This window comes from Centropristis striata, chromosome 23 (assembly GCF_030273125.1).
Source record: "Centropristis striata isolate RG_2023a ecotype Rhode Island chromosome 23, C.striata_1.0, whole genome shotgun sequence".
Lineage (NCBI taxonomy): Eukaryota > Metazoa > Chordata > Actinopteri > Perciformes > Serranidae > Centropristis > Centropristis striata.
In genome coordinates, this window is record NC_081539.1 from 10,834,926 (window position 1) to 10,856,929 (window position 22,004).

Genomic DNA, 22,004 nt, shown 5'->3' on the forward strand with positions numbered 1-22,004 from the left:
TGATAATAATAATAATAATAATAATAACGATAATAAAAAATATAATAATAATAATTATTATTATTATTATAATAATGATGTTGATGATGATGATGATAATTAAACCTCATAACAATATATTAAGTTGTTTGAATTGACCCTATATTAACTTAATTAAAAACACTGCTTCTAATAATCTTAATAATATATTATGAATATATAAAACAATCTAAGCAGGACCATTCTATTTTTACTTTTAATACTTTAAGTACATTTCGATACACATACTTTTGTACTTTTAATTAAGTTTTGAATTCAGGACTTTAACTTGTAGTGGAGTAATTTCATCGTGTGATATTAGTACTTCTACTTAAGTAAGAGATCTGAATACTTCTTCCACCACTGTTTACACGGAATAATACGGAAGAGAATTAGGTAGGAGAACAAATAATGAGAGGAGAGAGAAAAAGTCATCATGAACTTTGAGAAAAAAGTTGAAATTGCAAGACAAAAACAAGGACAAAGCAAAGCAAATTCATTGTATGTGTAAACGTACTTTGCAATAAAAAACGATTCTGATTATCAACATTGTTAGCAATCATGTCGATTGACTAATACCACAATACCAATTTCAGATCTAGATATTTAACCGCCATGTACTCTATATAAATAAATATTTGGCTTAGTCAATGCTTATCACGATTTGTGGTATTTGGAAATAAAAACAGAGTGAGCGCTCTTACATTTCGCCCGTGTCAAACTATCACACTTCCAACTGAAGAAAAAAACATGGATCCTGAGTGGAGCATGATGGTAATTGTAGTTTTAAGCTTAAGCGTCGCTGTTCATGTTATCAGTTAGAGATGACACCGAGATGTTTTAGTTAGACATTTCTAAAAAAAAAATTAAATAAAATTAACGGTGGTGTGTTTTTATGCATTTTTACTTTTTACGTGAAAGCTGCTTCCAGTTTTTTGTTTTTTTCAATGCTTTATTGAAAATTACAAAAATAAACATTTCTGCCACGTTTTTCACAGCACATACCTTGCATACCGGTAAATGTAGAAAGAAAGCTAGGTGAACATCAATCAACAATAAAACTTATAATAATAACAGCAATATTGTTAATACAGAGCAGTTGAAAAAAAATTAAAATACACACAAAAATAAAAAGACAAAAATAAAATAGCTACATATAAAACAGTCTAAATGTTGTTTTCAATAAGGGGGATTCGAATTAGTTTTCACTGTTCATTTCAGTGGGAAAATTTTTCAAGATATATAATTTTTGTGCCTTTGTTATTGTTAGAATCTTTAGAGAATTTAAGTACAATTTTAATTAATTCATGAAGACAATACATTTGGGGGATGACTTTATAACTCTATTCTTGTGGATGAAAAATTTTACTAAACAAATGGTAACGTTGCAAAAAGCTGCTTCCAGTTCTTGAAACTACATTTTCAAATAAGCGCTTGTCGTAGCCGCGCAGGATGTTGGAGCTTGTAGGAACTATCGAATTCAGGTAGAGGACTACAACTCCCAGAGTGCACCGCAGCCTAGCTTCATTACACTGTTCATGGCGTCTGGCCGAAGGCTAAAGACAGGTCGCCTTCTGACAAACAGATAGGCCGTTGACTTTAACGGTAAGTGTAAGCGATTTGTAGCTTTTTTCAGTCGACAGCTTTGAAGTACATATTGTATTTAATGCAAATATTTGGGCCGTTAGACGTGTGTCGCATATCATGTGATGTGTCCTAGATACACAACCGAAAACCTCCTCCTACTGGTGGTCGTAACACTGTAAATACAGTAACTCGCAAGTTAAACTAGCGTCGCAAAAGTTGCATTTATAGGCTAAAATGATCATCAAGAGCTAACATAAATGCTGTTGTCTATCTATTTTTCATTATTATTATTATTTATTATTTTTATTTTTTTTCCTTTTTCTTATTTTTCAACACTCAATATTGTTGATATGTTTGGTTGGTAGCATTACCATTGTTATTTATTTATTTATTTATTTATTTATTAATTATTTTTTTGTTTGTTATGCTACACTACCCTTTTATCTTCTTTGTTGCTGTTTTGCTATTATCGCCCAATTGATGCTTGCCACACCTGCTTGTTTGTTTATTTGTTTTAAACTAAATGGAAAAAAACATTTTTTTAAAAAGTGATCACAAAGAGCTAACATAAATGCTACCTTGAATAGGCTACATTTTTTGTTATCTTGTGGGTGTGTTTATTTACTGGCTGTCTGACTGTAGGTTTTGTTGTTGACGGTCTCAGAGGGGCACAATGGAGTTGGAGGCTGTCAGTGTGGAAGATGAGAGGCGTTTAACCGTGCTGAGATTTGAGGCTGCCGTCAAAGTGATCAAGAGTTTACCTCCAGATGGTGAGTGAACAAACCTGCCAATAAAAAAGTCCCAAAGTCCAGTTAAACCAGTTCATTGCTCAAACATAAACATAATGGTGTCAGACTTAGTCTAGTCCAGAGCAACAGCTTTGTCTGCTTTGGATTGTGTGCGATTTAAAAGGCTTATCCACTTTACTTGCAGCGTGTTGAGCTTTTCCATCCGGCCAGCAGTCTGCAACTCAATGCAAAAGCACTTATAAAAGTCTGTCTTCCATCAGAGCCTTCAAAGATATAATATGAGATAGAAAACTGTAATTACTGTGCTCAGTAAACTGAAGTTATTTTTGCACATTTTCAGCATGAACATTTCCTTATTTCAAATATTTGACTGAGCCAAAACACGTACACATACAGTATATTGTGGTGTCAATGCCCATTTCCACTAATTTGGAACCATAAGGCTTAGAAGTTAAATGTATTTATTATTAAAAAAATATATAAAGCAGATGATATCAAAGATATAGGATTGGACTTTGTCATTGAAAAGGAAACAATTGCAAAATAAATTTAAATCCAAGAATAAGGTGGGAACATAACAGTATAAAATGTTCTTTCTTTTTCTCAGGTCCCTTTCAGCCCTCCAATGATATGATGCTCAAGTTCTACAGTTACTATAAACAAGCTACTGTGGGTGTCTGCGATATTCCCCGACCTGGCTTCTGGGATGCAGTCGGCAAAGCAAAATGGTAAATATAAAAGGAAATGTACAGTCAGTTGATATGAATTCATCTTTGCCTAAAAATAATTACACATTTCTTACTTTCTTGTTATCGTTTATGGTGAAAATGTTAGTGTATTTATTCTCAGTGCTTCTTCTATTTGTCATTTTGAAGAGTTATTTTCCTAAAAGTGTCAAGCTGACTAGCAAATACAGCAAGCTAAAACAGGAAATGAACTCTGGGTAAACTGTAGAGTGTTGAAATTGACTTGTCCACATTGCATAACGTGTTGCTTTTGGCCCACTTTGACCCCACTGTGCAAAACGAGACAGAGCCAGATTCTCCCCCTCTGGGTTTTGTGACCTACAGTTTCTCCCTCTTGAGCCTCAAGTTGTGTTAGGTGATCTCTGGACTCTTGGAATGCAACCTCTTACCTACTGGGCTGCACAGTTTCTCTTGTTGCATTGAGGTTGCATGGTTAAAGAATAATTCTATTTGTAGTTAATAATAAACGGTTAAGTCACTTTCTGCCTTTGACCTTAAGAAAACAGAGAATACATAACCTTAAATAAACTGGCCTTGTTGACAAAGAAGAAAACTGGCATGGATGTGTTTGAAAGCAACATTTATAGTTTTTAACTTGCTAAAATTGTATAATAATACAGTTTTTGTTTAAATGATTCAGGGATGCATGGAATTCTCTTGGAGATATGTCAAAAGAAGACGCAATGGCTGCCTATGTTGATGAAATGAAGCTGGTATGTTACTTTTATAGAAGATATAACAGTTGTATTATATAATTGCAATGTCAAACCTTTTATTTAGCAGTTCACTATTATTTATATTGCACTTGTTGCTGTGTTTGACCTGTGTTAGATCCTGGAGGGAATGCCCATGACTGACGAGGTGGAGGAACTGTTGCGTGTCCTTGGTCCGTTCTATGAGCTGATTGATGAGAAGAAAAAGATCACGGAGATATCAGACTTGGGCACAGGTAGGTTTTATTCACCACCTTTTTTACTTTGTTTGTGATGTCCAAAACAGCATGTGGAGCTTAACCGTTAAAAATTAATTTCCTCCTGTCGTATGCTCAGCCCGTTTGACACAGTTTGCTAGGCAACTGGAAGGCAAGTACCCTACTGTGTAAATACTGTAGTCTGGTGGTTTAGTTTAGTCTGTCTGGTGTCGTAGCTCAGATGCTTTTGGTGCTTATTGTTATTAGCAGTTGTGTTGCATTTGCTGAATTAGTGGAATAGAACATGTGGCTGTGTACATTTAAGTTTTCTTTGGGTTTATCTGTGTTAAATTAAACTTTGTGTCCAGTTTCAGAAAATTTTTCCCAAAAAACTTTATGAGGATTTTGTTGGGCTCCAAAAAGCCATCCACTTAGTTGACAATGACTTTACATTTGTCTCTTAACTCGGGCTGCACAATCACAATTTTATCACAGGAAGTACAATATTTGTTAAAGGCAAAATATGTGTCAGAATACCATTCATTTCATGATAATTTTTTTCAATGAAAATGAGAATAATGATTATGATTATGATTATCAAAAATGATAATTCCCTCCAATATTGTATATCAATATCAGTCAAAAATAATGGCGGTTTGTTGTTTTTTTTTAGTTGTTTTTTTTACAAATCGTGCAGTTTTACTCTCAAAATCATATAAACTGGTTGTATTTATTTCCTATTACATAGAGAAAGTATGATGAACCTTTCCCTGAAAGTAATAATCTTGAAGATTCATTAAAAAAATGTCTGTTAATTCACTGAGGTAACGCATGGTCCTGCATATTTAGACCTTTTAAGACCTGCAACCACAATGGTCTTGGGCAAAGGTGCCCCTGATGATAGACTATAAAACTTAAAAAACATCCAAAAACACACCTGCAGCTTAGGTGTGGCCGAAGACAAGGAAACAGAGATCTTCAAGATTGTAACTTTAGAGGAAGCATTGTTTTTTTGGTATTCGGGTTGTTGCATTTGAGTCTGTTTTGTTGCTCAGGGTTCGGTACAGTGTTGAACTCAATGTCATCGAAGACCATGGTGAAGAGCATCGTCAGAAATATGGAAATGAACGGCACCCTGGAGACTCGTCCTGCCAGGCTCAAACCAAAGGAAGTGAAGGAAAAGCCAGAAGAAGAAACACAAGAGGAAGATGAAGATGAAGAGGATGAGGAGGAGGAGGAAGAAGAAGAAGATGAAGAAGAAGAAGAAGAAGCAGTGATACGGGAGGTCAGAAAAGGTAACAAAGCTATAACACCGCATAATAAGTCTTATAGTAACACTGTAAGAGAATATTGTCAGAAAAACAATTCGTTGAGCTGATTTTCTCTCTGGGGGTTTCAGATAAGAAATCAGCAGCTTTGCAGCCAAAGAAGAAGGGTTCAGCCAGGAGACACAAAGCACCCATATCCAATGGTAAATTGGCAAATGGGGGCACCCATCTGACCAATGGGAGTCACACCAGGGCTGCACTGAACAGCGCCAACTCACAGGAAGGTTCAGTTGGCGAGCCTGTGCTCAATGGTCACCACACAGGTATGGAACACAGAGTTCTAGTACGGCATGTTTCTGTTGTGTTGTGTTTGAGGACTCTGTACTCGCCTCTCTGTGACTTCCTGTGCTGCTGTATCAGTGCACCATGTGATCAGATAATCTGCTAAGCTTCATTCCCAGAGCCGTGGCAACTCAGCAGACTCTGAATCTTAACACTTTACACATCAGCTGCTCCTGGGACTGTTCTAATGGACTGAATTAATGGCTGGGTTGAAACAGCACACAAAGCCTCCGAAATAAAGTGAACGCTGCCTCCCGCCATGTAACTCTGTTAATTACATTGCAGTTTGAAATACTTGGACGACACTGCTATTGTGGCGTGTATCAGGAATGGACAGGAATCTGAATATAGGGATCTGATAAAAGCCTTCAGTGACTGGAGTCACAAGAACTATCTCCTACTGAACACCTCAAAGACTAAGGAAATGATCATAGATTTATGCAGGTTCAAGCCCCCCTTTCAGCCAGTGAATACCTGTGGGGTGGACATGGAGGTGGTGTATCTAGGTATACCTGGATAGTAAGTTGGACTGGTCCCTAAACACAGACGCTCTCTACAAAAAGGGGCATAGCCACCTCTTTTTCTTAAGGAAGCTCAGATCTCTGGACATCTGTAGTAAGATGCTGCAGATGTTTTATCAGTCTGTGGTGGTAGTGTGTTGTTTTATGCTGCAGTCTGCTGGGGAGGCAGCATCAGACAAAGAGATGCAAGGAGGTTGGATAGACTGGTCTAAAGAGCTGGTTCTGTTTAGAGATGCACTGTCAAGATGTTCGAGGCCATCTTGAAATACCCGAATCATCGGTACACAAAACCTTTATGGACCAAAAAAATAGCAGAGGACGGCTCCTCTCTCTCTGTTGCAGGACGGAGAGATTTAAAAGATCCTTCGCTCCATCAGGCTGTCTCATTCTTCAATAATCTACAGAAGAGCAAACAGACTAACTGAATTTTCCCTTGGGGATAAATAAAGTAATTTTGATTTGATTTTTGATTGTTTACTCTGCATTCTGAGCTTCTGTTCCCTTTTCTTGTGTCAGATCTCAGTGTAGATATGTCCGGTCCCGGTCACGTGGCCAGTGACTCAGACAGCGAAGTCTACTGTGATTCTGTGGACCAGTTCGGCCAGGAGGGGGCAAGTTACAACTTAAAACGACTCGTTTAATACAGTTGTTTTATCTCTCTGTCCGTCATTTATTCATTTACAATGTGCATCTTCTGCAGAGCTCAGAGCACAACCGCTCATTAGACGACCTGGATGAGGAGGAGAACCACGTCCTCCCGACTCTGGAGGAGCCGCAGGCGACACAGGAGCTCCAGGACGATGTTCACGGAGCACCGCAGGGCGTCCGGTGTGGAGGAGAGGACGGAGAGAACGGCGGAACAAGGACACAGAGACAGAGACTGAATGCAGACATGCCGGACAGCTCTTTGGTCAGAAGAGGAAGGGGTAAGGTTGTCCTTTACAGAGCTTTTCTAATGTTTTATTGGCGTTTTGTGACATGCATTAATTATAAATCTGTGTTCCTAGGCTCCAGGTCTCCAGGCCGCGGCTCTGGGGCTCTCATGCCCACGCACGGTGCTGGAGATGGGGACGGGGACCGCTGGGGAGGAGCAGGAACACCTGCAGGCAGCCTGAATGAGCAGATAGTGGTGGCGTTGGCCAGACTGCAGGAGGACATGCAGAGCGTTCTGGAGAGGCTGCACACCCTGGAGGCTCTGACTGCAAGCCAGGTCAGACCAGTCAGTCCAGTCCGAACCTCTGAACTCCAACCTCATGTCACATTTTACTCACCATGGCCTTTTTCTTTTGCTGCAGTATATAAAGTCCTGCACCTCTGGAAACAGCACAATCATGTCTAGAAGTAGGGGGAACTCAAACATGTCATTGTGCAGTAAAACACAGAAATAATGCTATAAATCCTTAACCAAAAAAAAGTGAGAGAAAAGAGAAATGCAAGTTGAATCTACATATACAATTTGTTGAGTGTCCACTTTCGTTACCAATATTGGGGGGAAAAGAGGTTTCATGCTAGCCTGGGTATACCCAGACTGCCTTGCGCGCTCAAATTTAATTTCGAACCTCCAGGCAGTCTGGAAACTAGAGGGAGATCTTGGCCCTGTTTTAAGGATCCAATCACAGAGCGGGGAGGGACGGTGAGACGATGACGCGTACTACTCGGCACTTGGAAGCTTTCCGGATCCAACATGGCTGCTGCAGACGCGAAACTCTCTTTAGCTGTAGATGGTGTTTTAAATAGTTTAGAGCGAAAGTTGAAAGGCGAAAGGTCTCTCGCCGGCTCCGCTGTCCCCCGGCTCGTATCGAGATCACTGGTAGCGGGGCTATTAGCGACGCACGGGCGGTCTCGGTGGCTCATTGCACCGAGCCGGCGGGCCGTCGGTCACCGCCGGTGATCTCGCTCCGAATCGGGGGACAGCGGAGCCGCCCAGAGACCCGCAGCAGCTTGTTTGTTGCCCATAAAATCAGTGGATGTGTGTGGCAGAATGACATGAGGGGGAATAAAGCGTGAAAATAAATAATCTTGCAGAAAGCAAGAACTGGAGAAGCAACGCAGCAAACAACACTCTCTCACAGACACACACACAACAAACATCCATTTGTGTTGCTCTACTACGTCATCTGGTATAACTGATCTGATTGGCTAAGAGCTACCTACAGACGCTTTGATAGACATTCTAAGCTCCCAATAAACGGCTCTGGAGGATCGTAAACCACACCTCCTCTACGGAGAAATCCATTGAAGGTGTCCAGACCTAATCTCCAGTGAGATTTGGTCTGGTGTTAGCCAGGCTAGTTTCATGCTGTATTCTTATTGAACTGTTTAGATTTTTACAGCATATTTGATGATATGCCACTATTTTAAGCTTAGATTTGGTTGTTTTATGTAAAAATATGATATATTTTTCTTCAAGAAAACATGCTTTTCAAACCTGCCGGTGGGTTGTGTGATTCAGGGGGTTGAATATTTCAACCTGGCCTCCGAGAAAATTCATTTATTTTAAAGAACAAAAACTTAAACAACCACTTGGGACTAGTTTCTGTGTTTTTGAAATAGCAATTAAAGTTGAGAGCATTCGTACACAATCAGAAGAGTAGGTGCATTTTGATGAATATTGCCACAAATAAATCAGAAAAATTTTGTTTTTTTTAAGCTGTGTGTTAAAAGCATATAGCATAGCATATATGTCAGTATAAGGAGTTTTGTTCACATCTTAAAATAGCTATTTGAAACTTCTGAGAAACAGTTAAAGTAAATGTTTGAAAGGTGAACCGAACATGAGTGCCCCTAATGTTAATTTTAGTTATTTTGTGTTAATGATCTACGCCAACCATACTTAACCGATGAGCAAACTTGGACACATTCAGCTCAAAGTCACCAGGTAACATGGTCACTCTTTAAGCCAAAACACCAAAATATTGCCATGTGATTTTTTTTTTTTTGTCAATAAAATGTTTCGTTTTTTTAAATTGTGAATCACAGCAACCACAAGACAATCTTGAGCGTAAAGTAATGAATCTGTATCCAGAAGTAGACAGAACCAAACACATGAAAATCATTTCCATAACCTGGCGTGGCAGAGCACACTGTCTTAAAATAACATGGATGAGGCTTTTGAGGACAGAAGATAAGGGGTTTGTACTTTGGCACTGTAAACAGCACTCTGAGGACGCGTCATACCTCAAACATTCACACTTTAATGGTGTTCAGCTTTTTCATCTACAAGTTTATGGACTTTTCCTTTGTTTATTTCTTTCTCTCTCTGCAGGCAAGAGCAATGTCCCTGTCTCCAACTTATGCATCAACCCCGGTGAATAAGAGGAGTCAGGTAAAATATGCCGCAATATTTTACACCACATACAAAGCTAAGTTTTAGCACTTGAACTAAAATGAAGAAGAATTTGACATTACTTTAATTTGTATTAAACCTGATTATTATTTTTGTCTCCTAGAAACCATCCTGGTGGCCTTTCGACATTTCTCCGACCAGTTTGGCCTTTGCCGTTATATGGCCATTTGTGGTTCAGTGGCTTATTCGCCTATACCTGCAGAGGAGGAGAAGGTATCCCTTTGCAGAAACGTAAATTTCAATCTGCTACCATTTTGTTCCAGTATCTAATTCAACGCTGTAATTTTCCTCGAACAGACGAATCAACTGAACCTGTTCTCTCCACTACACCCCTGGGCCCAGACGACGAAGAGGAGTCCTCTAAATGTCTTTGGTTGGGTCGCTAACGGCTGTAACTCCCCCCTGCTTCGACCCACGGCCCAGTAATTTGCTTTTGCACTATGAAGAAGGCACCTAGAGTAAGGAGCGAGAGCAGGGTATCTCTCAAGCGTGTTGTACTGTGGAAGAGGAATCAGATAGAAACATGAATGTAAGGGCTCGCAGCCTGTGATTATACAAGCTTTTTCGAGATGATGCCACTGTACTGGAATCTTTTTCTCTGTAACAAATGGTTCGTGCCGAGAGGGGGAACTCACAGATGTGACGTTGTCAGCGTGTTTATAAACCAACTGCAGCAGCTTCTCAATTATTTCCATAACCAAGGCTGCGTTGCACATAAAATGGGCCTGATACTTTTTGTTGTTTTGAGCATAACGCGTGATGTGGTGATCAATTTTTCACAATTGACTTTCATTAGTTGCCCAGGCAATGCTGCTATAATAAAAATGTTAATACTGTAGTTTAGAAGGGAGGATTGAATGTAATAATATATTGATGTGTGAGATTCTTTTTAAATTCTGAGAATAAGTTAATATTTATTGCTTTTAGTAAGTTGCAATGAAGGCGTTGAGGCCAGAATTCAGCTGTGTAAATGAGGATCATGTTTTAAGAGATGGTTCAGGTTCAGAAGTGTGGTTGTATGATGTACTTATCCATAGACAGACAGTGTATTACCTACAGTAAATGGAAGTTTGTACACCTCCAGAGTGTGGAGGGAGGCAGCAGCAAAAACTTGTATTACACTTAGTTTCAATGTGTACTGTATAAAGAATATTTTTAGTGTTGTAGTTTGCCATCATGCCCTGTTTATGTTTACGTGTTGGAGCTGAAGCTGTTATCGGGGCTCTCTTCAAAACACCAGACTACAGACAAAAACACACATTTTACCTTGAGAACACAGGAGTTGTTGCTGGTCTATCGCTGCCTCAGTTCCTTAGTTTGTTTGAGTTATGGTTTAACTTCTGTGATGCAAAGGGTTAGTCCAGATTTATCAAAGTAACACAAAGACACAAACAAACTAAAATATCGAGATAGCACTAAACCAGAAACTCCCATGTTCTGCAAGTTAAAATGTCAGATTTTGTGAATGGAGTCTGGTGGCTTTGAAGAGAGCATAGATAGCTTTCACAGCTTTAGTTCCCCATAAGAAAGGACTGTCTGACAGCAAATTAAAGCACTGAAAATATTCTAAATGTATCATATGGTTAAAGTTAGTTTCTGTGCCAGTTCTCCTGCATGCTTTTCCAAACGGCTTCTACTGTACGTCATACACTGAATATGGATAAATACCTCCTACAACCTACACTTCAACAAATCAAAACTATCCCTCAGTAACTGCTACATGTTGTGCATAGGTTAGACATGTTTTCATTACCTGTCCTGCTGCATATCAGCCTGTGCTTTATGTCAAATTGTTTTTCAAATAGAAGAAGTGCCTCAACATCGTAAGGTACATTCATACTGTCAGCAGCATTATGGTTTCTTACATTCACATATTGTAGCATAACTGTTCCAGAGCTGGACCAAATTAACATTAATCATAACTTCCCAGTGAGCCATGAAGTGGTGGGAATATCTAACGGCCTCATTCAGCTATATGACTATTAATGCATAACATTTGTCACCGTCCGTGTTGTTTACGCTGTCAAGTTTTTCTAATGTGTGATATATGTTTGTACGAATATTGTTGAAAGATTTTGCGTGAGTGATAGTAATCATGAGTTGTTTGCAAAGCAGTGAGATCAATGTAAAATTGTATACAATAGCTGTACAGTTCAGATTAAAATGCAGTATTTTAATTGCATTCCCATGTATAATTAATATAGAATACTATATCATTTACAAATGTTTGCATCTGCAATAGCACTAATCTTTCCAGAGCCATTATGTTTTAATAAAGAAGTAATAGTTTCTACTGAAATGTACCAAGGCTTTCTCGCCCTCTGCCTGTGGACAGAGCGGTGTTTGCATGTGATAATCCAAGCCTCAAATAAAAATTTTCATAAAGCATTTTTATTTGTTCAGATTATTTAAAGGAAACTGTTTGGGGAAAGTATATTGTAAACTGTTGCCAGCTAATTGTCCCTCCTTTTTTTTCATATTTAATGTTATAATTGCTTTCTTGGGCAAAAAGCAAATAATTTACAAAAGTTTTGAACTGTTTAAACATGCAGAATTAAGATTGGATTATCAAAAATTTGCTTTGATAAGTTTCCAGAAAAAGAACCGTGAAAATCATGTTACTTACAAACATTTTATTTGTATTTCACTTTTTTCTTGAGAGTGAACAAGATAAAATTTCACAAGTAGCCGGATGACTCGTAAACTTCTCTAAAACAACAAACAAAACAAAACAATTTAGTAGTGTGGAAAACAGTAAATGACACACAAAAGTGACATAAAAGCAGGAAAAAACAGTTCTGTTTGAATACAAAGTACCCTAAAACAACGACAATGAACCTTATTGACAAGATTTACATATAAAATACATTATTGATGAATATATTAGCAAGATTTTCTTCAGCAGTGTTGTACCCTTCAAAGAGAAAAATCAGCGGGCCCGCCCACCCAGTCTGCTAACAGCAGGGGAACATTACAATGAGCAGTGCAGCAAAAATGGAGTGTTTCAGGCAATGCGTGCCACATCTACACAAACTAACAGTTACTCTAGAGTCAAACCAATATAACGACACAAATGAGGGCCTTTTATAAAGGTAAAGGGGAGCAAATGCTATTTGGCTACAGTGTAGTACAAGAACTTTATTTTAAGAGATATACCGATGTAATATTATAACACTAAGATTTAAAAGAAGTTTAATTTTTGCAATAGATACATCACAGTTCTTATGATGGATGATTGCACAGAGGTAAAATGCATTTAAAAATAATAATACAACAGGAAAACAATCAGAATCCACCCCCATCATAACTGTATTTATTTATATAATGGATCTGAATTTTGGATTCATTAACACTTAGTTCACCAGCAGCCAAAATATGTTGCCTGCTGCTTTAAAAAAAACAAAAACCTTAGCTGTTACTTTGTGTGACCCTACAGACTGAAGCCGGACACTGCAATGTGCTGAGCGTTGTTTCTCGCATCAAAGTAGGAGGTGTCGGTTTCATCCTCTGGCTGAGGGATGAAAGGCATCGGCTGGTTCTGCAGGTTGTCCCAGTCCAAGCCCTCAAACAGGGGGTGACACTTGAGCTCTGGTGGAGGTTCAGACAAAAAGGATCAGAACTAACATCCCATTTGAAGTGTACTATCATTAGCTTTACTTACAACAGGCCCAAACTAAAGCTAATATTAGCATTTTACAGGGTTCGTACACTTTAGCAGTGGTCAAATTCAAGCATTTTCAAGGACTTTCAAGGTAAATGTTCAAGCTTTTCCAGTACCTTACACCTGTTGTAAATTGCATGTTTTAGATGAGTACTTATATACTAAAAGGGGGAGATTTCACTTAACCATACCAACAGGGATGGTATTACACTTTAAGAAGGAACGGTCTTCATTTCAGATAGGCTACTCATTGTTTTTTTACATTGAACATGTGATTATCTATAGTCTATAGATGGATATAGTCAGATTGCAAGAGAAATACAGTAAGAATGTCAAGCATTTACAAGCACTTTATCCAAAATCAAAGCACTTTTTAAACCTTGAAAATACAACATTTAAATTCAAGCATTTTCAAGGATTTCAAGCACCCGTACAAACCCTGATTTTATTAGGAGATAACTCCCTGAGTGCAACTACTTAAAAAGCCTATCCCTTGTTCATTTTACCACAGAAATTAGAGCACTTCTCTTACATAATTTAAGAATTTGTCATTAAAATAAATATGGGTCCACTGTGTTAAAATTAACCTACTACTACAAACATTATTGGTGGAAAAAATAAAACCTGAATAAGAAACATATGAAAATTTGGATTCAAGTTGATTCAGATGAATAAAAGTGCAGAATAGAAAATCCTGCACTCTGTCCATCACTTGCACTCACTTTCTCATGAAAGTCTAACAGTGTTTTAATATTTGAAAATGAAAAATTAAAAGGTGGGCCTCACCCTTTAGACCAGCTCGTTTGGTCATGTCCATGGTCAGGAGGATTTCGATGGCATTCCTTGAGTTTGCACTCAGTTCCTCCTCTTCCTCAGGCCAGGGAATATCTAACATAGTTGACAGCAAGGTGGTGAAAAAAAGAGCAAGAAAAAGTTAAATTAATGGTTCATTTGTTCAACTAAAATTGTAATATGTGAGGCGAGTAACTCATCAAATACAGGCTTTTTTGAGTTGGGGTAGGCAACCTGCAGCTCCGGTGATGTTCTTTAACTTTTGGATTTTCATTTATGATTGCTGTAGGCCTAAAGTGGTTCCTACATTCTTCAACTGTAAATATGTGTAGCTTAAATACAGAATACTTTATTTTAATGTTTCAGTCGAAACTTAAACGTGGATCATAGCCCACATACTACTATGGGCCAGCTCCTTATCCTCTAAATTTTGCCAAACTTCAATAGTTATATGATTCCATATCTCTTGAAATGTTTCATTGCCCTGCCTATTAAATTGCACTTGAGTCCTCATTGCCTTCTAACAAAACCTAATAAATAATTTTAGACTATAAGTAATGTTGATAGGCCAATGTAGACTTAATATTTTAGCTAGGTCAAATATGTTCCGTGGCTCAAGACAAATTTGTTCTTCTTCTTTTTTGTAAAAATTGGCTCTTTTAACCCTCCTGTTGTGTTGGCTTTCTCAGGAACAGCAATAACATGTTTAATTCCAACAGTGTCAGAAACAAAGTAAAATCACAAAAACATAGTTTATATTCCATTAATAACTCCACTACTATCCATTTCAATCAATATTAAGTGCAGTGGTGTTCTTTACCTCTCACAGATCATGGTTCAATGAGAATATTTCACTCTTTTTTCATTAAAAAAATGCATGTTAAAAACTTTTTTTATGTACACTGGAAAGACCTAAATATAAAATGCAATGGATTTTTTATTTTACATTTAAATATTTTCTTTTTATGAAAAACTACGTTTTACTATTTTTTTAAAAAGATTTTTGAACTTTAAAATCGGTCAATTTGACCCGCAACATAAGAAGAGGGTTAATAACGGTAAAAGGTTGCAACACCTATTTTAGAGTATTTGGTAGTTTAGAATGCTTGTGGTAAAGAAAAGCAAGCCCACCTCTGTTGAGAATATTCTGGAAGACCAGCTGGGGTGTCTCGTCGTTGAAAGGGGGCACACCTGTGAGGAACTCGAAAAGACACACACCCAGCGCCCACCAATCCACCATGCAGTCTGGATGGAAGCAAAGAAAGGTCACATTTCACACAGCTGCCAGCTTCAAACACCTGTTCCCCCCCCGATTCCTGTTAGAGTGCACGGGTTCTACTGCGGTGGCAGAAGCAGGGGCTAAGGTAGGCTGAGGGATGGAGGGATTCAAGTTATGGGGGTAAATTTATTTTTCTCATTTCACTAAAAGGTAGTTATTAATCTCGTCTAACACACATCCCGACTGATATTTGTGGCTCGCATTGTCGTTTTGAGACATACATATTTATTCTGAATGACTGCAAGTAGGGCTGGGCAACATGGACCAAAAGTCATGTCCCGATATATTGAGGCTGAATATGGATCTACGATATATATCCCGATATTTTTATCGCAAAGTGAGAGCAAATGTTCAGTCAAAGTCAAAGCCAAATATGACATGTCACAAGTAGTTTTATTGAAACCGTTAGAGTGAACATAAATACTGCAAAACAACAGAAATACCTCTTTTAAAATGAAGGCTCTATAAAGAGCACATGTAAATAAAAAAATATCTTAAATAAAAATAGACTTTGAATTAAAATAGGCTAATCTTTTTCTGAAATAAATATATATTTATATGACAAAAGTAAAATAAAAAAAAACAAACATTACAAAATAACTAAATATGAAAAACCCTAGTAAGGGCAGCATCTCTCTCTCTCTCTCTCTCTCTCTCTCTCTCTCTCTCTCTCTCTCTCTCTCTCTCTCTCTAGATATATATATATATATATATATATATATATAGAACTTTTTATTTTACTATTCCATATCACATTTCAAAATATATCGATATATCGCCCAGCCCTAACTGCAAGTTTTTAAAATAATTATTAACAAATCCATCTTTTTTTGAGTTAAGAAAATACTTGACAGCCTGATTAATTATTACTGCCACACAGGACCTTTTATGTCACAGACTGACTGACATTTTGTAGCACAATTGCTGCCATTTGAACTCATGAACATGGAGCGCTCAGTGTGTTTGAATGAATAACAGCATGTCAGATCAATAGGTTATTATTAGATGGCATTTTGCATGTCAGTAGCAAAATGCCAAAATAAAGCCAGTGCCATAGCACATTGAGTATATGCCACAATTACCCAATATCTGCAGATTTATGGAGCAGAAAAAGACATTTTCAGTTAAAAGCACATCAGCCTGATTTCCCAAAAATGTTAACAATGATATTAGCTGAATGTTAGAAGACAATCCCATTTTTTTAAACCTTTGTAATCACACATTTTAATTGCTTCCCCCTTCCCTCTGATCAGGCCCACAGTTTGTTCACCAATTTTACGGGGAAGAAACAGAACCAGTGGGGAGAGGAGAATGGGGGAAGAATCAGCTCATTTCCTCTAGCGTATTAGCAGGCTGGGTGAACATGCAAGCTCGCCCGCACAAACAGCAATATCGTTAAACTTACCACTCTGACAACTTCCTGAAACTTAAAGAGAATGCCTGTCACAACTACTGCAACGTCAACCATCCAGTGTCAATACTACAAGACTGTGATGGGCTAATTTTGTGTGGTTTTTGCTGCATTTCCTCATCTTACCATGTGGTTTCCCCAGGAGAAGCTCCGGAGCCAAATAGTCAGGAGTTCCTAAAATGGGTGCACCCTCAACAGGCAGTGCACCCCGTCTGACACTCTTTGGGGTCCTGAAAGGGGTGTAAGAGGTCAACATGGGCTGCGGGGTCTGACGAGAGAAGGAAACAAAAGGAAACGTCAAAAAATGGTTTAAAAAAAAAAAAAAAAGACATTTAAAAAAACTGATGAAAAAAATTAAATAAAAACCTACTGCACAATGTATAATCCAGCACAACTACTCTTCAATAAATAACCCTTGTGACGCTACAATGTTATTTAAAAGGAGCAGTTTGCAGGATTTAGGGGGATCTATTGGCAGAAATGGAATATAATATTCAGAAGTATGTTTTCATTGGTTAATAATCACCTGAAACTAAGAATCATTGTGTTCTCATTAGCTTAGGTGCTCCAGGTGCAACGCTTGCCAACGCCCCATCAAAGAGTCGGTGCCACTCTGGAACCAGTTTTCCTGGCTGAGAGACGGTTCTTTGGCTGTCGAAACATGAAGAACTAGTTCTGAACCGGCCCTCGAACTGCCTTGGTGGAACAGGGGTTTTGGTGTGGCCCCCAAACATGCACAAATGACTACTTGTAGAGAAGTACTTTTAGAGAAATACTGGTAGTATGGCATGTAACCGCAGCTTTTCTGTGCAGCTCTCAATCATATGCAGGCTTCCTAAATTCGCAGTCTGTTATCGAAACTTTGAGCAACCACTGGCTTAGAATGAAGCCTTCACATCTGCATTGGGAGTTAATGCCACTGGAGGTTCTACTACATGTTTGAGAGAGAGGGTGAGGGGTATTCAATAGAGGTGTGAATCAGCAGAGGCCTCACGATACGATTTTATCCCGATACTTCAGTCACAATGTGATATTGCTGCGATTTTAAGCATTTTGGGATATGTTGAGTGGACATTTTTTCAAACTTTCCTCAACTTTAATCTTCACTGCTCTGTATAGCTTCAATACGGCTGTGTCCGTAAAAAAAAAACCCCAGAAGGCCTATTTTCATTGAGATAGCATGACGTCAGAGGTCACATGAGCGCTTTGAAAATCACCATAAAACATAAAAAAAATAGCCTAACTTTGCAACGTTATTTCGACAGTTTCCCAAAGCGATATCCTGGCTCCGGCGAAAATACCGTCAGAGCGCTAAATATCGATACCTGGCTGCCATGAATCGATAGAATATTGCCACGCAAAATATTGCAATACTATGCTGTATCTTTTTTCCCCCACCTCTAGTATTCAGTTGGTTGCAATGTGACGGTAAATCCTACACACTGCTCCTTTATTACACTTCAAACAACACCCTGAATGTTGTATGTTGAATCACCACTACAAAATATTTTCTTTAAAAAAGTCAAAAAAAACTTTCAAGCTTCACATTGGTAACAATCCCAAAAGATTTAAATATTTTTTTCAAACTGTGTCCCTGTATGCTTACCTGACAGAGCGAGCTGTTGGAGCTGAGTCTCTTCTGTACTGGTGTTGCAGTGGCAGACGCAGAGTGATAAGAAGCCGCTAGGGACACGTCCATAGTGTCGATGGAACCAAGGCTACACCGGGACACCCCCGACATGTTGGAGCGGTTAATGGAGCTACAGTAGCTACGGAAAGCCACAACGTTTCGCGGCTTGAGGAATGACGGGGACTGTGCAGCTCCACCGGCCACATCGGGGAGCCGGTTCAGAAAGGAGCACTGAGATCCTCTCCTGCCAAAGTTACCAATTTTGGGTGTTTCGTAGGCCACAACAGATGGAGTTCGTGGGAGTGTCTCAGTGATGGACAAGTCTTTATTTTCCTCTTCAGATGATGCTAAATTCCTGTTTTTGGAACACTTCCTTGGCCTGAGAGACGCACAGCTTTCCATAGTGAGAGAGGTTTCATGCATAGACCCATCAGAGTCGAGGCTCAGGCTCCGGCAAATGTCACTGTTCCCATTAAAGGGGGATGTGAAACTTGAATTAGACAGATCTTTGGCGCTGTCTTCAAACACATCCTCAGTTGGCTCCTCCAGTTCATTAAACAGACTTTTGGCAATAGGGCTGGAGCGATTTGGGATCCGGTCTTCAGCTAACCCAATCCCCTCAGTGGAGGCCAAGAAGTCACCTATTTGGATGGTGGAAAATGTTCCAGTCAGGCCAGTGTGAAACCTTGCGGTCTCTTCTGGAATCTCGTAGAATCTCTGATAGGCTGCGTTACTCTTCTTGGCGTGGATCTCCAGTGGCTCGGGGCTTTTCTCAACCTCAGAAAATGTTCTCTTTACAGACGAGGCTGTCAGACAAATATCATCCTGAGCTGTGGAAGCAAACTCCGGTTGCTTGGTGCAAGGCATCTTTTGTGCACAATCGTCTGGATCTGCGGAGAAGCCAAATGTGGCCAGTTTTGTGGGTGCACAGTCCACTTCAGGCCCTTTGGACTCAGAGTGCAGCTTCCCCTTCTGTTTATTAGTATGTTCATTTTCTTTCTGAAGACAAAAGGAAAAATATTGTCACCACAAGGAATAAACCAATTTGAAAGAAAACTGAAGGATCAATTCATCAAATTGCAATCTTTTGTTTTATTTTTTTAATGTTTAAAATAAAACGTTCACTCTTTAAAATGTTTATTCCGGTAACTTTAACTGTATTGCTTGCAGAAAATGTAAATATTTGAAAATTTCAAAACTTTATCACGAAGCCACGCTCAAGAAAAGCTAAAGAAACAATAAATGATTCAATAAAAACACTACTATTACTGGTATAATGAAGGCGATATAAATATTTTAAAAGTAGATATGTGAAACTAAGACCAATTTGTCCACCAAGCTCCCTCAGAAACCCAAAGTAATCATGATTGGACCATGACAAAAATGGGGAAAAAAATGAAATAATCATAATTTTTTCAAATATAACACTGTTTAATAGATCATAGTTTACAATCACTGACCTCCTCAGACTCCCACAGTGGACTGATGCCCCCTTCAGTGTCGGTAGTGCTGCCTGCACTCATCGTCGCAAACCTCTTCCTGGTGTTCAGCAGTGTGGGGGTCAGATTTTTAGCCAGGTTATGAGGGCTAAACATCATGTTGTTGTTTACTAAAGAGACAAACACATTTTTCATTTTCAAAATCGCACCAGTAAGCCATAACATGCTCCAGTTTGTTTGTATAAATCATTAAATAGTCCATGCATAACCAGCCATTCAATTCACAAGGTTAATAAATGAAAAACAAGAAATCCAACATGGATATCTCTTGGATTTCGACCATGACATACCCATTTGCCGAGGGTAGTTAGCCGGAGAGTACAGCTTATCTTTTTTCTTCATCAGAGGAGAACCACAAGAGTTATGCTTCTGTTTAATTTTGCTACAGGACATGGGACTGGACGCAGCAGATGCACTGCAGTGACGCCGTCCTTCCCCTGCTGGAGAACTCTGTGTTTGATTAAAAAAAATTAAGAGTGAATATTCAGCACTAAATATGCATAAAGCATGCACTTAGGGCAGCTCTCAATGCAAAATTATATACATTCACTTACAAATCCAAGGGAGCTGATTAAGGAGAGGACTTGTCCCGGGGTGCGGAAATAATCTTTATTTGGTTTAGCCAAGGATGGAGTAGTAAGGATATCCATGAGACTCAGTTCTGATAGAGAAGAAAGAAAATATTAATAACTTTACAAGTGATGATGGTCGCAATTTGTGTGATCTGATGGGACTCATACCTCTGTCAAGCTTGACTTTAGAAAGGCCAAAGTCTGTCAGTTTGATATGACCTTCATTGGATATAAGCATGTTGTCCGGCTTCAAGTCTCTAAAAAGTCATAATCCAGTTAAATTTCCAGGTCACACAACAACTAGAATAACCAGTTATACATATTAACTGACACCTGAAGAAATTATACCTGTGGATAATACCATGACGGTGGAGGTAGTCCAAAGCCAATGCAACCTCTGAAATGAATTTAACAGACATATCCTGATCGAAGTAGCCATAGATGTGTAGCAGAGATTTGACATCTCCACCAATGAGGTATTCCATTACCTGTAAGCAACACAAAAACAGAGCTTTAACTTTGTGTGTGTAAATGTGTTGAGTGCAAGTGTAGTTTTTGTGTCTCTGAGTGTTACCAGGTAGATCTTGGTGGCTGTCTGAAGGGAGTAAAACAGATGAACCACGAAGGGGCTTTTACTCAAAGCAAGTGCATCTCTCTCTGCCTTCATCTGGCCCGTCATGTTTTTATCAACCATGTCTGCTTTCTTCATCATCTAAAAAAAAAAAAAAAGCATTTTTAAGTTTAACTCATAAGAACCCATGGTGACATGGGTTTAACAAACACTTTAAATCTCCCATATTCAGCTTTATGCTTCACCTTAACTCATTAAATCCCTAAGTGACACATACTCAACACCCTGGTGTGGTGGTCATGTGACTGTCATGTGACTTTGACAAGAAGTGACTTCTCCAAAATGTGGGTGTTACTTGAAACAGAAATCTAAATCCAAAATAAGTAGCTAATTTCAAAAAGCTTATTTTTTGTGACCATATTTCCTGAACAAATTAAAGTCACAATTTTGATATACGTTATGGAGATGCAAAGAAAAAGGCAAGTAGTTATTTGTTTTTATTTATTATTGATTTTTCATTATTATTTTGTTACTTAAAGACAAATCGGAAAAATAATTTTGATAAATGTTGTGAAGATGCAAAGAAAAAGGCAAATTTGTGTCTCTGTAAGCAGTAAATGTGTCTAGATATTTTATTTTAAAATAAGAAATAAATTAATATAAATACCATAAACGCCCAATGTATCGTATATACTGTATGTGACATCACAGATCTATGACATTTAGGGGTAGAATTTTTTTTAAAACATCATAAATGTATCTCTTCCACTTGGTCTGTGGAATATCCCCCATGCTTTTCCTTTGAGAGTAGTCTAATTCCATGATTCAAAGTTGTCAAAGATTAAGGAGACCTACCTTAATGGCATATACTCGCCCATTGCACTTCTTCCGTGCAAGGTAAACCTTGCCAAAAGCACCGCGGCTGATGGGCTTCAAAACGACAAAGTCCTCGATTGTAGGCGGTTTAGGATGTTTACTCGACTCGTGTTTTTCGTCTACCTCCATTTTAATACTAGTGTTTTAAAATACGAACTCAGATAGGGTCTGTAACAGACAGTTAGCTCCGAGTTAACACCTGCATGGTAAAACAACAATCTCGGGC

General features: G+C 38.5%; 2 protein-coding genes across 3 annotated transcripts; one reads left to right on the forward strand and one right to left on the reverse strand.

Annotated features, from left to right (window-relative positions):
• The first annotated feature begins 1,529 nt into the window (after positions 1-1,529).
• Positions 1,530-11,872, forward strand: acbd5a (acyl-CoA binding domain containing 5a). 2 transcript variants are annotated; one of them, XM_059327208.1, is made up of 13 exons: positions 1,530-1,623; positions 2,248-2,375; positions 2,962-3,082; positions 3,741-3,813; positions 3,932-4,049; positions 5,066-5,305; positions 5,410-5,601; positions 6,658-6,752; positions 6,842-7,067; positions 7,149-7,351; positions 9,407-9,466; positions 9,591-9,700; positions 9,785-11,872. In XM_059327208.1, exons 2-13 carry the CDS (start codon positions 2,279-2,281, stop codon positions 9,795-9,797), a joined length of 1,548 nt encoding a protein of 515 aa, XP_059183191.1. In that variant the 5' UTR covers positions 1,530-1,623; positions 2,248-2,278; the 3' UTR covers positions 9,798-11,872. The 2 variants fall into 2 exon arrangements, with proteins under 2 accessions (XP_059183191.1, XP_059183192.1); XM_059327209.1 differs by having other exon boundaries at positions 1,569-1,623; positions 2,270-2,375.
• Positions 11,873-12,127: 255 nt separating this feature from the next.
• mastl (microtubule associated serine/threonine kinase-like) lies at positions 12,128-22,004 on the reverse strand. Its single transcript, XM_059326482.1, has 12 exons — positions 21,758-22,004; positions 20,906-21,043; positions 20,680-20,819; positions 20,500-20,588; positions 20,314-20,420; positions 20,050-20,209; positions 19,721-19,869; positions 18,237-19,259; positions 16,757-16,898; positions 15,072-15,185; positions 13,935-14,036; positions 12,128-13,075 (listed from the first exon to the last, which is right to left on the reverse strand). Exons 1-12 carry the CDS (start codon positions 21,905-21,907, stop codon positions 12,918-12,920), a joined length of 2,472 nt encoding a protein of 823 aa, XP_059182465.1. The 5' UTR covers positions 21,908-22,004; the 3' UTR covers positions 12,128-12,917.

Bases quoted from the DNA above. Each gene is read 5' to 3' on its own strand.
- mastl (XM_059326482.1), bottom strand. From the start codon at position 21,907: ATGGAGGTAGACGAAAAACACGAGTCGAGTAAACATCCTAAACCGCCT. The intron at 20,589-20,679 runs GTATAATTTCTT...ATGACTTTTTAG, and splicing joins CGTCATGGTATTATCCACAG to AGACTTGAAGCCGGACAACA. The intron at 19,260-19,720 runs GTCAGTGATTGT...TTTTGTCTTCAG, and splicing joins CACTGTGGGAGTCTGAGGAG to AAAGAAAATGAACATACTAA.
- acbd5a (XM_059327208.1), top strand. From the start codon at position 2,279: ATGGAGTTGGAGGCTGTCAGTGTGGAAGATGAGAGGCGTTTAACCGTG. The intron at 4,050-5,065 runs GTAGGTTTTATT...TTTGTTGCTCAG, and splicing joins GATATCAGACTTGGGCACAG to GGTTCGGTACAGTGTTGAAC. The intron at 5,602-6,657 runs GTATGGAACACA...TTCTTGTGTCAG, and splicing joins GCTCAATGGTCACCACACAG to ATCTCAGTGTAGATATGTCC.